The following is a 15,397-nucleotide window of genomic DNA, read 5'->3' as shown; positions in this document are numbered from 1 at the left end:
CCCAGAGCTGTATATTTTTATGGACTTTCTGAAGATGCGCATTGGAATCGACATTTAGATATTGATGTTAATTATTACGAACCAAAAACGGTGCATCAAATATCATTAGACGAATGTACAGATACTTATTGTTGTGATACTGCAGATGCTTTATTTTTAAAACGAAAACCAATATCATTTGCCATAATAGGGAAACTGATATCGTTAAATGAAAAATTAGCTACTTTGTTAGCTTCTTATTGGGGATGTATTCATATTTCTATAGATAACTGTTTAAATGGACACATTGCGATATCTGAAAAAAATTTGAATTTATTGCGACGTGGAGAAATGATAAACTTGAATACTAACTTCATTGATATTTTAGGAATCAACACCCCCATTGTTAAAGAACGTGGATACGTATTAACAGGATTGCCAAAGTAAAAAGTCTACATACATTTAATATGACAATAATTTTTTTTTAAAATAACTTATCCTTTTAAATGATAAAAAACATAACAATGAATTGATCTAGTCATTAATATTTTGTGTTCATTTTAATACAAACTTTCCTTCAAAAATACATTAAAAAAACTAAAAAAGTTAAATCATAATGCTGCTGAATAAATAATAATGGTCTAAATAGTTTTATATCATTATTATATAATATCTAAGCGTTTGTTATTATTATTCTGTAATTTTATTAAACTTTAATCCTTTCTTCTTTATTTTACTTTAGTATGAGATTCGTTTTATATATTTCTTTGTGGCTTCTTTAAAGATTTCATTACTAATATTTATAATTGTAAAAGGACGGCGAAATGAATAAGACCATACATATTATATGAAGGCTGTATAGGAAAATTATAATACAAAAATATAATATATCTCTTACAAAATACATTTTAGATTAGACGTACCTCTACATTTTTTCTACATACATAATTTATAATTCAGTATCAAATTAAGTGATACAAAATTAATGTATATTGCACTTTTTAATTGAATGATCGTTGGTTCCATGGTTACAAAATTATTTTGAATAATAGGAATATTCTAGGGTATTTTGAATTTAAATATCCCTAAATATATTTTTGTAAAATTGTCGAAATACAATTTAATTACTTGAACTAGGCTTGAGCCTAACCTTTAATTAATGATGAATAAAGCATTTATTAAAAGAAACTAATTTTTGAAAACTAAAATCATTATAAATTTTTCTTAATTAATTTTTTTTTAATAATAGCAACTTTTATTTCCACTTTAAAATATTTTTAAAAACATATTTTATGATTGACAAGTATAATTTGTTAAACAAATTTCTAGGTATGATTCAAAAATTACCAACAAATCACAAATGGACACTATATTTTCTATTAATCCACCAAACATATTAATTTATCTAAGTATAAATAACGACGATATTGACAATTACTATTTAAAAATAGAAAAAAAAACAATTAAACGAAAACTTTTTAAGGAAAATGAATTTTCACATCACAATATACATCTTAATATAGAAAAAAATGATATGTTTAATAACTCATTTCCAAATAAAAAGTTTATTGACACTTATAATTATGAAAAATTTACTTTAAACGCTGTAGAAGAAACAATTAAACGTTTTGACCCACAATACGTTATCACATTAGATGGGCGGCAACCTGTTCAAGATATATTTAAAACTGTTGAAATTAAATTACGAACACTTCCACTTCATAGGATAGTTCATCCAAAAATGATTCAAAATGATAATATTCCAATTTGTAGAAGTATATCAATAACAGATCGATATGAAATTGACATCATTGATGATAACAATGCCGAATCAGTTTTATTTGGAACAGGAACACTTTTATCAGATAGTTTAAATTCAATTAACGAATCAAATAAAAATTCAAGTGACCAATATTTACGTAAAATTTCTGATTATGGTAAACTGTGTCCAGTGAGTTTGTATAACGGAAATTTAGTAAATGGTAGCGATCATTATACCATTGAATTTTTAGGAAAATTATACTTTTTTGTAGGAATTTATGAAATGAATTTATTTTATAAATTTCCGCGCCAATTTTTGGAAATCCCAAGACCAAACATTCCTGTAAAAGCTATTTTTTATGGGCCATCAATTTTAGTGGATCCTTTAGCTAAAGCTACATGTGAATTTTTCAAGTTTAAGTTAATAAACATTAATTCAATAAAACAAACATATGAACAAAATTCACAAAAAATCTTTATTGCTACTATTGTTGATGCAATTAAAACAATTACAAAGGAACATGTGAAATCAAAAATTGAACAAAGAAATAAAGTCAAAAACATACAAAAAGCTATAGGAAGATGGATGCATCTATACTTTGGTGTAAAATTCAATAAACAAAATTATTATAGAGAAGTAAACTTGAATGTATACGAAGAAATAGAAGATGAATATAACTTTGAATATGGTAATAATATTAGTAGCAATTTAAAAAATAATTCGGAAAGTTTCATTTTCAATTCTGTGTCATGTATCCAAAAACTGATATGTTACAAAAATTTGATATTGGGATAACAGATAGTAATGTAAAAAAGGGTATTATCTGTTGTCTACAAAAAATTATATGCATTTACTGTTTATATTAGTATAGTATTTTTTTTTTTGTACATCAAAAATATCATTTTGTATAAGACGTCATTAAAATTTGATATTTATTTTTGTTTTCTTGAAAAATTGACACGTCAGCTTTTGGAAATAATAGAATTTACTAGGAAACAAAAATTATCATACTTAACTACTGAAATAACTAAGATTCAATATTTGATAGAAGTTAAATTATCTCGATATTCATTTCTACTTATCAAAAACAGTTGTATTTTGAATATTGATTTATTGTTATCATAACTCATTTAATTTCAACAAATATATGGTTAAAATTAGTCTTTTCCTTCTTCTAAAAAATAACATTTACTTATAACAATTTTTAATATGATTTCAAACCTAATCCTTACTTAGGATTTTCATTAAGCTTTCACAAAAAAACTTATCAAAATAAATTTTATTGTATCTCAAATTTTTCATTATATCAATGTATTTTTTTTAAAAAGTTACAGTAAAATGAAAAAAGTGACGACAGGAAATGTACGATTTTTAGCAAATAAGGTCAAATAACACTTAGATAAAATATCGTTGAGATATATTTTTTTATAAAGTACTTTAAAAAACTTTTAATTTGATATAGGTTAAAATTTTAATTTAGTGTACAAGTTGTTAGACCTTTCAAAACATTTTGAATTTAAATTTCAATAAAAATATTTTTATTTTATTATATATTTTTTAATCTAAGAATTAAATATGTTGCCTTTTTATTGTTCAAACTATATGAAGAATATATTTTTTAAATCCTAATTACGTTTTTTTTTTGTCATTGGAATAACCATAACTGTAAGTTAAATTTAACAAAATACGAAATATATATACGAATAATATATTTCAGATTTTCTTTTCCTAAATTAACGATTTTTCTAAACTTCGAGGAACTTGAGGCTTGTGTTAATCTTATCACATCAGTCTCAAATTTTACACAACTTATTTTTATAAGTATTTAATATTTGTAAGTTTTTGTAGGAAAATTAAAAATATCTAATTTTTAGAATCGTCATAATACTTACCTAATTAATTATACAATTAGATTGATTTATTATTAACCATTTAATTTTTCTTATTACTTTAATTAGATTTATTTAGTTTGTTTAACAACATATATTTCTTAATTTATAAATTAAAAAAAGTAGTAACTGTTGCTACTTTGTTTTATAGACATACATATTAAGCATGCTTAAATAATTGAAAATGATCTAAGAATAAATTAAAAAAAACCATTAGTAGTACGATCCCACCATGATCGTATGATACAAACATTTTAAAATGCTCAACATTATTAATATTTTATGTAAATTAATTTAATCTGCATATTCACAAATCTTGTAAATAGAACTATTTTTCGTGGAAACTAAATTTTACCTAATAATTCATTTTACCAATAAATTATATTTACTCAAAACTTATTTATTTTTTACTGTTATTTTTTCAGACCAAGAGGCTGAAGAAAACTTTAATAATTATGATATATTACAACTAAGACTTTTCTTTAAAAAGAATGGAATAAAATTTATTGAAAATTTCGATTCATGTATCGAAGCTTATAACAAGCCCGAGATACTTTTAAATTATTTTCGTGGGATATCAATTGAAAATTACAAAGACTTCAGAAAAATTTACTACAAGAAAAATTGCATTGCACAGTTTGACATAGTAAACATAATACTTCAAGATATACAGAAAAGGAGAGAGCAATATTTAAATTGGGTTATGATAAATGCACCAATGGATTATTTATTTTTAAGAAAATTAAAAGAAGTAGATCTGTGTCCTATTCAATTAGTATACATTCAGGATGCAGATCCCTTGCATAAATTATTTCTAAGCAATATTTTATTAAGTGAAAATATTGAGCTAGTAATTTGGGAATCATTTGAAAATGTAAAAAAAGGTTCAAGATTTGATGCAAAGGCGAATCAAAAACCGTATTCCCAATTTTTAAGTCAAATTGAAAATAATTCAAATATGATTTATAGCGAAGATAAACTTTTAATGGAAGAATTTTATGAAATAATCAACTCAGAAGTAGATGAAGAAATTAACGAAGATGTGAATTTTATAAGCCACGAACAACTACTGGAGACTATTATTCCTGAAATAATAGAAAGAATAAATCAATACATCGAAAGTTATAACAAACAATGGCTAATATTTAAAAATGAAGTATCTAATAAGTGTAAAAACTTCTTTGATTTTTCTGTTATAAATACTAAATCAAAAGGTACTGACTTGGACAAATTTAAAAACTTGATTGAAGATACGTTGTATCATATAAAAAAGTAATCATATTTTAAGTTACCAAATTTTTTTTATAAAATAACATAAAAACATAATCAATTTTTTAGATTTAATTCAAATCAAGCTATAGAAGTGCCTTTTTTATCATCAAAATCAACTCCAAAAGTTTCTATACATAATGGAGACACCTCTATTTACTGTCCGGTAAAGCTCACAGAAAATAAACTTATACTAGGATCAAACAAATACAGAGCAATTTATAAAAATAAATTTTATTTTATGTGTTCCGAAGATTCGTATAAAACTTTTATTTCAAATCCCCAAAAATATTCATCATATATTAATCCTATAATATATTATCCAAAACCTAAAATTTCTATACTTCATTCATTTGGCCAAAGCATAAACAAATTAACAAATGAATTAAAAACAAAATTAAACTTTACAGTTGTTGAATTTTTTTCAATGATTCAACAAATTATACCTAAAAATATGCCAATGCTTGGTCAGATTTTTGAAGAACCAACATTAAAAAAATTTATGGATGATTATCTTATAGATGACAACTTTTATTTTAAAAACAATATTACAAAAATCCGAAAATACATTGATATGGAAAATTCACACTTAACCGATAAAGATTGGCTAAAAATGAATTCATTATTCCATCAAATAGAAGATAATTTATGCTATATAAACTATCCAAGAAAGTCAACAGAACTAATGTATTTAAAAGAAAACAATATATCACCTGATATTATAATACATATTACAAGCAATCCACAAGAAATTCATAATAAAGCAAAAGAGATAGTAACTAATAATTGGTTAAGTTATCAAGCTAGTATATTAGAAAAAATAATTGAAAAAGATACTATAACTAGACAGAATTACTTAAAAACCCGATCTGAATTTTTCAAAAATAAGTTAAAAGAAATAGACAAAATAAGAAATAATGATGCATTAAAAATGCGTGTTAACCGAATGATTAAAGCAATAGTATTAGATGCAATAAAAGATCCAAATATTATGTTATATGATTGTAATAACCCTAAAGAAAATAATAAGATAATAAATATATCAACTTTTTTAGCAAAATTAAATAGTTTAACGTTAAATCAAAAGAAAATTATAATAAAGAACGAGTTAAAAGAATGTGACCTCATAAAATTAAAAGACTTCAGTACTTTAGATAAAATTGAAAATATAGTAGACTCTCAACTACCTAATCCAATGTATCTCTTAAAGAAAGGATTTATTGATCAATTTCCAACACCTTCTGACAATATGATTCAACGTTATTTAGAATCTGAAAATAAAGAAATTTTGAATATGAAATACTTTGCTGAAGAATTTAATATTCCTTGGATAACACTATCAGACTCTAAATATTATGCAGAAGTGCTATCAATTCTAAAAAACATTTTAATAAAAAATGAAAACATTTTTGAAAATGTTTTTGAGGTAGAATTTAAAACAGCAGAACAAATGTTATCTAGCGGTGAAGTGTTTCTAAGTAAATTTGGTTACTGGTGTCCAATTCAATCGTATGAAAATAATGATTTTATACAAAATTATTTGGTAAATGATTTAAACGACACTATATATCCAATAATTCATAGAAAGTATGTATATTATATTCACAACGTATCCAATCGTACTAAGTTCATTACACATCCGTTAAAATATATTCTTCAACCATTTTTTCAGCCCCCAAATATATCAATCAGAATGGCTATTGTTGGACCTCCCAAAAGTGGAAAATCCTTTTACGCTAAAAAATTATGCGAAAAGTTTGGGTTTCAATTAATTTGTGTTGAAAAAGCCATAAAAGCCTATTTAAAAATGACTAGTTTGATAAAGAATGCTAGATTAACATTGAAAATATTAAGTCAAGGGGATACATTGCCAGATTCTGTTCTAGTAGAAATTATTAAATATGCGATGCAAAGTACTCGGGCAAAAGTTCAAGGATATATAATTGATGGCTATCCAATTACAAAAACACAATTTGAACTTTTTAATAAATCAGGGATTATTTTTCATAAAATATTCAATATAATTAAATCATACGAACAATGTAAACACAATATGAAATATGATGATAATTTATTGAGATTATCTTCAAAAACGAAACATGATAAATGGAACAATATATTTGTTGGAAGCTTCTGGTTAGAGGACAATTTTGGAAACACTACAAGTCTAAGAGATTTATCTCAGTTAGAAAATGAAACTATGAAATGTGTGAAATCTTTACGCGAATATCATAAAAATATACATAATAACAAAGCATGTAGTTTGACGGATGTTCCAATAACAAAACGTGAACGTACGGAAAAAATGAGCTTGTTTCTAGACATTTGTCCAGTTTGCAAAGTAAAAGAAAATCGTTTAACTAGACCACAAAGTTCCTTAGCCTTAAAATCAAATTTAATACAATACGAAATGTACTTCTACTGGACATGTTCTAAGCACACACAGAAGTTTATAAAGGATCCAAAAAGATTTATAGAAAAAACGCCTCATGAACCAGTGCTATTGCCCATTGAGACTAATTTAAATAAATTAATGAATAACATTTTTGCAAACTCAGAAAATTTTTTAAAATATTGCGTAGTATGTGCATTATCATGTTTATGGGACCCAATATACAAACAAGGAAAATCAAATTTTTTGGTTACATATTCCAAATATTCGTTTGCATTATGTTCTCTAAAATGTAAAACAAAATTTATGGAAAGACCATTCTTATACAGTCAATACAAAATGCATGTTTGTGAACCAAAAATATGGGAATCATGTCATGCACAACTTTCAGTGAGCCAATTACCTTTACTAGGATATCTAGAACAAACTATTGCTGGCCCAAGTAGTTTAGCATTGAAAAAGTTGATAGCTATGAAACCTCTTTATCCAGGATTATCTGAAACAACATCAGCCATGGTTTTTTTAGGATTATGCATGGGAACATGGGTACAAGATGATGAAATAGCTAGCTATTATAAAAAATTATTTAACCTTTACATGGAAAGTGTTCAACGCTTCAAAATGCAAGTATTCAAATTAAAACTATTGACGTGACAATTTTCTTTTTTGATTTTTACAGTAACTTTTTTTAACTAAATATCTTAAGTCTTTTTAAATACTAAAAATACATTTTTATGTATACATAAATGTATTTCAAAAAATTTATTAGTGATATATTTGTTATAAAATTAGGTACTTTAAGTATTTTTTTTAGTTATTATATAAAATATTATACTATCTATATTTTATATTCAATAAAGTTAAATTTTTAATAACACACAAAAGAAATAATACAATGCATTCTTCATTGTTTTTTATAAATATATGTACGTTATAAACAGAAAAAAGTTATACAAATTTCGTAAAGATATTTAAATAAGAATTATACATTAGGGATGATTTAGTTTTATTAAATTTAATTTTTACCTAAAGCTAATATAATAAATTTAAAAAACACATATATTTTTAATTGTTTCATTGGCTGAAAAGTTTAAATTAAACATACTTTGACGATAAACAAATATTTTTTTTACTTGTACATTTCTTAAGATTACTTTTAAAGGTAACAATTTTAAAATACTACTTAGTAGTATCATTTTAACATAAAATATTTTATTAATCTTAATTTTTTAATTACTAAATTTTACGCACAGCGTTATGCCCGGTAGGTATTATTCAGTTTTTCTTAATTATGTATTTTAAATTATTTATTTTTAATATTGTATTAAAGATTACTGTTTTACATCAATCAAACATAATTTATTTAGAAATACAAGATAAATTTAATAATAACGAAGAATCGTATAGACGTAGGTTAACTAGACAAGTATCAATGCATACATTAATGGGATTTAATGAGCTGAGATTAAACGTCAAACTCTGTGATGCTTCATTGATTCTTGACAGTGGTGATATGTTTCCGGTTCATCGCTCAGTTCTTAGCGGGTCTAGTGATTATTTCCGGTAAAAAATAAAGTTAAAATATATAACCTAAACGTAATTTCAGTGACGGTCATTGATATATAAATTGAACTAAAAATTCATTAATTAGTAACTAATGAATTTTTGATTAATGATAAATAAATTAACCTTCAAAAATCATATTTTTTGAAATTATTACCTTTTTGTTTTTAAATAAAAATTCCTAAAATTGTATTTTACATATTATTTTTTATAACTTTTTAATACAATAAAAGCCTATGCTGTCCTTCATAAAGATAAGATTTCTTAACCCAAAAATCAATTTTGTAGTTATTTTACAAAGAACTTTTATTCGTAAAATTGTTTAATGATATAGTGTTATGATTCAACTATCCAATTTATTAATATTAAATATGATTAAAACTTATGAGATATTTAAAATATTGTAGTAAACTCAATTAATATTCGATTATAGTTAAAAATATTAAAAAACAGGTTAGGCACTATATAGTATCATTATATTTTTATTTGTAGAGTTCTTTTCACTACAACTTTACATGAAGGTGATTTTACACAGATAAATCTTAAATTAGTTGACAGTTATGCTATGGAATCAATACTTCAATATATTTATTTAAGACAAGTCGATATTACCTGTCACAATGCCACTGATATTATGAGGACAGCTGATTACTTGGGAATCGAAGGTTTAGTGCAACTTTGCCACGAATTCTTTACTGACATTCTATCTCCAGATAATTGTGTAACATTGTTACAATTTGCAGAGTATATTTTTAATCGTTACTATTATTTATTTATAGCACCATTATTTTTCATTTTTGGTTAAACATGATTTCCATTTAGCTATTTTTACTTTACGTCACTAAAAAATGTTGCTTATCGATACATCATAAGAGAATTCATGAATATAGCAGAAAAAAGTGACCAACTACTCCATCTAACTTATGAAGAATTTGGTAGAATAATTGAGGACAGTGAACTAAATGTTAAATACGAGGAGCGAGTTTGGGATAATATAGTGAAATGGGTCGATAAAGATCCCGATAAAAGAAAAGACGACATTGTATACTTGTTATCCAAAGTTCGTTTTGGGCTAATGGATTCTCAGTATTTTCTTGAAAACGTAAGAAAAATCCGTTATTTAAACAATTTATAGTATCTTATAATATTTAGGTGAAAGACAACTGTTATGTGAAAGGAAGAGCTGATTGTAAACCATACATAATTGAAACACTAAAATTTCTATACGACCTTCAATTAACATCAAACACTACCAACTCTATAGCACCTATGTTGGCTCGTCCTAGGTACCCATACGAAGTAATGTTTGCAATAGGTGGTTGGAGTGGGGGTAGCCCCACTGGCTTTATAGAAACATATGATACTAAGTCAGACCGATGGACCAGAGTATACGAAGAAGATCCTTTTGGGCCCAGAGCTTATCACGGCACAATTGTTATTGACAAATTTATTTATGTTATTGGTGGATTCGATGGACTAGATTATTTTAACTCGTGTAGAAAATTTAACACACTTACAAAATCTTGGGAGGAAGTTGCGCCAATGAACTGTAGAAGGTGAAAAAATACTGTATTTATATTAAATAATTGAAATAAGATATTAAATGACATATAAATAAATAATAAATTAGATGTTACGTCAGTGTTGCACTACTAGATGGCTACATTTATGCAATGGGAGGATATGATGGACATCATAGACAAAATTCCGCTGAAAAATTTGATTTACAAAGAAATCAATGGTCAATGATAGCACCAATGGCATATCAAAGAAGTGACGCGTGTGCTACAATTATGAATGGTTAATAAATAACTGAAAAACTTATTATTTTTCAAAAACAAAGTACAATTTAATTACAAAATATATTGATGCAACTAGGATAAGCAGTGAAACACTGCTTATCATTAGAGCATAATTATATCTAAATTATGGCTTTATATTATCTAATGCCTTAGATTCCTGTTTTTAGTTAAAATGCCACTCACGAAAAGTTAAGCAACCCAAGCTCTTTTTTATCCATTTTTCAAAATAATGTATTAAAGTCGAAAATTTATAAAAAGTTTTTTAATTAGATTTATATGACCATTTTTTAAGTTTATTATAAAATAGCAATAAAAAAAAAACACTACCTATTGTTTGAACCTAAAAAATCGCAAAACAATTTTATAACTTTTTAAAATTCATGCTGACAAAAATTCAAGATTGAGTGAACAAATGAAAAATATATCATTTGATAAAATTTGTTAAGCTTCAAAAAAACATTTTTAATATTCTATTACTGTCATAATTAACTTATAAATATATAACGGAAAAACAAAAAGTTGGGTTTTTTAAGTTTTTCATCTCCAAAACAAATTTAGAAAATGAAAAAAAAAAGTTAAACGTTTGAACATTTTTATTTCTATCTAAAATATTTCAAACATAAATAAAAATATTAATTAGTTGTTAAGAAAAATTTTAAGATTGAAATCATTAAATTTCTTGAGTATAATATCAAACTGGTTATTTAGTGTATAAAAAACCAAAATACTTATATATAAAGTACTTTTTGCAATAATGGGTTATATTTGTACTATTTTTCAATCTAGCATAGATTGACAAAAATAAGATATTTTTCATTTAAAAAAATTAAAAAATAATCAAAAATTTGGCCACGTTGCGTATAAACACTAAATTATTCGTAAGTTTAGGTTTTTTCCTGTTTTATCTTTTTATGCAGGGCCATCGGAACAATACTGCAACCATTTGCATTAGATATCGTAATATTGTGGGTGCTGATATTATGATTTAATTGGATAATAAATATAATATATGTGAAATAAAGATGAGTGTAGGTCATACTGTTTTTTTATAAAATTAGAAGTATTTATTTTTTCTACCTAGTCACTTTTATAAAAAAAATTCTTTAATATTTTATAACAGGTAAACTATACATAACCGGAGGATTTAATGGACAAGAGTGTATGAATTCAGCTGAAACATATAATCCAGCAACTAACGAATGGACGTTAATTCCTCCAATGCGTTCAAGACGTAGTGGAGTATCTTGCATAGCATATCACGGTTTTTTGTATGTCATAGGAGGTTTTAACGGAATATCACGAATGAATAGTGGAGAGAAGTTCAATCCCCGGACCAATACATGGTCTCCTGTGGTGAATATGAGTAATCCACGAAGTAACTTTGCTGTCGAAGTTCTTGACGACATGATATTTGTTGTGGGTGGTTTTAATGGAGTGACGACCATTGCTCATGTTGAGTGCTACAATGACCGGACTGATGAATGGTAAAAATTATTATTAATATTTAATTTATATAAGAGCACACAATGTGAATAATAAATGTTTTTTGATGAAAAGTAAAATCAATGTCACAGGTTCGAGGCTAGAAATATGCACATTTTTAGATCTGCGTTGTCCACATGCGTTTTAAAAAATTTGGATAACATCAAAGATTACTTACCGCCAGATAGAGACAGATTGTCGGAGGAAGGCCGAAGAAGCATTGAAAGGAACAGCAGACAAAATAATATAAACGTTGCTAACGACGACACGAGTAATGAAGTGGATGTGGCTGAAGAAAACAACAATGTCATAGTACTTGACCAAGCTGTTCAAGTAGTTAATTCTAACATTGAAACATACGATGACGTTAATACTAACGTTATCGACTGATAAGATCAATTAAGAATGTAAATTTAATATAAAAATCAAAATTAACAAAACAATGAAATGATGATTCACTGAATAACATAAACATTCGTACATTATTAAGTTATAATTAATTAGTCATGATTAACTCAGATTTCTCTAATCATTCACGTTTTAATATGATAACTTTTGAGTAAAAAACCACTGGGACTATAATCGGGACCAAATTTAGGAATTGCACAGTCTTATATACAAAATTCTGACACTATGAAAAAAAAGTAGCCTTTTAGTTTTTGTTCGTTTTGTATCACTTAATAATTTTACTTACGACGATTAACAAAAGAAAAGTAATAAAAAATCTCCCTAATTTAATTTAGTGCAAAATTATTTTTATAGCTAAATCAATAATTGATTTTTAATTATGACCTATACATTTTCAACATCATAAATATATAATTATTTTCAGTATGCCTGTACTATTTTTTATTAATTTGAATAATTCATGACTAGAATCAATTACATAAAGTAGCATATTTAAAGTTAAAAATAGTAAGGTTATAAATTCAAGCTAATATAATTAGCTATCTATTTAAGGTCTCATATATTAATGTAACACAACTTTTTCTTAAATTGACCAATGCATCAGAATATATTCACATTTTTGTAACTAGAAACGACATCTAATACGTTTAAGAAATGACAAATAATGAAAATATAGTTTAAAAAAACTAAAAAAACACGCTTTTAAAGCACATCGAACTAAAAAGTTAAAAATAATTTTTAAAATAAGTTTAAAATAATTATGAACAAAAAATACTAGTATTATTGTGATAAAAGCATCGGGCGCTCAATATACGAAAAATATGGCACAAAGCACCCACGCTTTTATCACAATAATACTAGTATTTTTTGTTCATAATTATTTTAAACTTATTTTAAAAATTATTTTTAACTTTTTAGTTCGATGTGCTTTAAAAGCGTGTTTTTTTAGTTTTTTTAAACTATATTTATTTTTCACTTTTTAGTTTTACGTTATGATAGTAGTTGCTATCAATATCATGGTTGTAACGGGTAACGGGAAATCAGGGTTCGATTCCGGGGAGGGTGTCTGAGAAACGGCTACTACATCCAAGGAAAGCAGCAGGTGCGTAAATTACCCACTCCCGAAACATGGAGGTAGTGACGAAAAATGACGATACCAGATTCATCCTTTGTAATCGGAATGAATGAGTTCTATATCTCTAAATAAGAATAAAGAGTATTAATATATTAGTTTTAATAGTAATTAGAATATATATATATATATATACATGTAAAGCGACTTAAGTACGTAAACGTATCATGCATTAGGTACAGTCGTGTTTTGTGGGCGGGCGGGTCGGACTAACGTTATACCTGAGGTATAAACGGCGGTAGGAATATACAGAGTGTTCAGTAAGTCAGGAAACGGGTTTCTATTGTTCTCATTGTTTGTAACAATGAGAACAATAGAAACCCGTTTCCTGACTTACTGAACATTCTGTATACGTAATGCACGTAATAAGCCGTATGCACGCGGATGATAATGGTCAGTCAAAATAAAAATTTGTTTATATATACAGGGTTATTATATATAATATTGATGACACGCACGTGTGTACGGGTACGATAACCAAAAATAAATTTATACAGGAATAGTGTTGTCGTCGAGTGGTGAGCGAGGCGTGGGGTGGGGTGAATGCGTTATGACAATCTAGTCTAGACGACGGAATATGCGATAACGCGTGGCGTTTGGAGAGTTACATACATACATACAGGTGAAACTAATATAAGCGTGTTAAAAAAGCAGCATCTGCGCTTCACCACCTACAGACTATATTTTAAAATGTTATTATCTTCGAAAATATTGGTGTAAAAATTATTATCAACCTATCACTTTTTTATTTTGTAAGATAATTTAATACATATTACCATTTAAAAAATAAAGTTAATACATCTATAAGATATTAGGGGTGAACATAAAAAATATTTTATAACAGATAAAGATACATAATTAACTACCAAAAATTCCAAAATAAAAATTGTTTGAAAAAATTGAGAAATTGAGTAGCTAGCGTTAAAAGAAGAATAACCTTCTATATTTCAATTTTAAATTTTATAAAATATCTACATGAAAATTCATAATTGCACTAAAATGCTACTACAAATTTACTACTTAAAATCAGTCATTAATTAATTACTTATATACATACTTTTAAAATATCTATGAGCACTACATAATAAATGCAGGTAATATTCGAGCATTTTATGTCATTTCACAAATATTAAAATAACTAGGACAACCAAACCCACTTAGTAATTAAAAGTGAACGAAAAAGATAACAATAGGTGATTCAGTATATATCTTAATAAATATAGTTTAAAAAAACTGAAAAACAAGCTTTTAAAGCATATCGAACTAAAGAGTTAAAAATAAGGGGGGAGTCCAAAATTCGTATCATAATTATAGTCTTTACTATATTTAGATTTTATCATTTGGTTAAAATGATGGCTAAAATAAAAGTAATTATTTTTTGATGAATTTAATTAAATAATCAAAATATGTGCCTTTACACTCAGTGAATGAGTCGACTTTTAATTTTTTCTTTTATTAAATTTACCATGTTATACATATAATATGGTATAATTAAATGGTTTATACAATTTAGTAAATGCAATTTTAATATAATCATTATTATCAAAAATAGATAACCTTGTAACTTGGAATATGTTGAAAAAAATTTAGTGGCGGGGGTACCAGGCCCGGGGAACCCCCTCAAATACGGCCTTGCCTGTGAATATCGTCATGAAAATCCAATTAGCTACTTGTATTTGTAATCCCTTACATATTATAATACATATATGTTAATTCAAA

At 25.8% G+C, this 15,397-nt stretch overlaps 2 protein-coding genes across 2 annotated transcripts; both read left to right on the top strand.

The window, feature by feature from the left end:
- The first annotated feature begins 1,339 nt into the window (after positions 1 to 1,339).
- On the top strand, positions 1,340 to 8,457 carry LOC126898105 (adenylate kinase 9-like). Its single transcript, XM_050672053.1, has 5 exons — positions 1,340 to 2,429; positions 4,056 to 4,902; positions 4,969 to 5,903; positions 6,039 to 7,941; positions 8,454 to 8,457. The coding sequence occupies exons 1-5, from the start codon at positions 1,340 to 1,342 to the stop codon at positions 8,455 to 8,457; spliced, it is 4,779 nt and encodes a 1,592-aa protein (XP_050528010.1).
- Positions 8,458 to 8,548: 91 nt separating this feature from the next.
- Positions 8,549 to 12,528, top strand: LOC126898104 (kelch-like protein 10). The gene is made up of 8 exons (XM_050672052.1): positions 8,549 to 8,555; positions 8,659 to 8,854; positions 9,347 to 9,598; positions 9,677 to 9,956; positions 10,007 to 10,410; positions 10,485 to 10,654; positions 11,777 to 12,140; positions 12,231 to 12,528. Exons 1-8 carry the CDS (start codon positions 8,549 to 8,551, stop codon positions 12,526 to 12,528), a joined length of 1,971 nt encoding a protein of 656 aa, XP_050528009.1.
- Positions 12,529 to 15,397: the final 2,869 nt, after the last annotated feature.

Source organism: Daktulosphaira vitifoliae, unplaced genomic scaffold (genome assembly GCF_025091365.1).
Source record: "Daktulosphaira vitifoliae isolate Bord-2020 unplaced genomic scaffold, ASM2509136v1 Scaffold_2, whole genome shotgun sequence".
Lineage (NCBI taxonomy): Eukaryota > Metazoa > Arthropoda > Insecta > Hemiptera > Phylloxeridae > Daktulosphaira > Daktulosphaira vitifoliae.
Note: the sequence above shows the minus strand (reverse complement) of the source record. Positions and strands in the feature narration are given on the sequence as shown.

Bases quoted from the DNA above. Each gene is read 5' to 3' on its own strand.
- LOC126898104 (XM_050672052.1), top strand. The intron at 9,957-10,006 runs GTAAGAAAAATC...TATAATATTTAG, and splicing joins CTCAGTATTTTCTTGAAAAC to GTGAAAGACAACTGTTATGT. The intron at 10,411-10,484 runs GTGAAAAAATAC...ATAATAAATTAG, and splicing joins GCGCCAATGAACTGTAGAAG to ATGTTACGTCAGTGTTGCAC.
- LOC126898105 (XM_050672053.1), top strand. From the start codon at position 1,340: ATGGACACTATATTTTCTATTAATCCACCAAACATATTAATTTATCTA. The intron at 2,430-4,055 runs GTAATAATATTA...TTATTTTTTCAG, and splicing joins TGAATATAACTTTGAATATG to ACCAAGAGGCTGAAGAAAAC. The intron at 5,904-6,038 runs GTAATAACCCTA...TAAAATTAAAAG, and splicing joins AAATATTATGTTATATGATT to ACTTCAGTACTTTAGATAAA.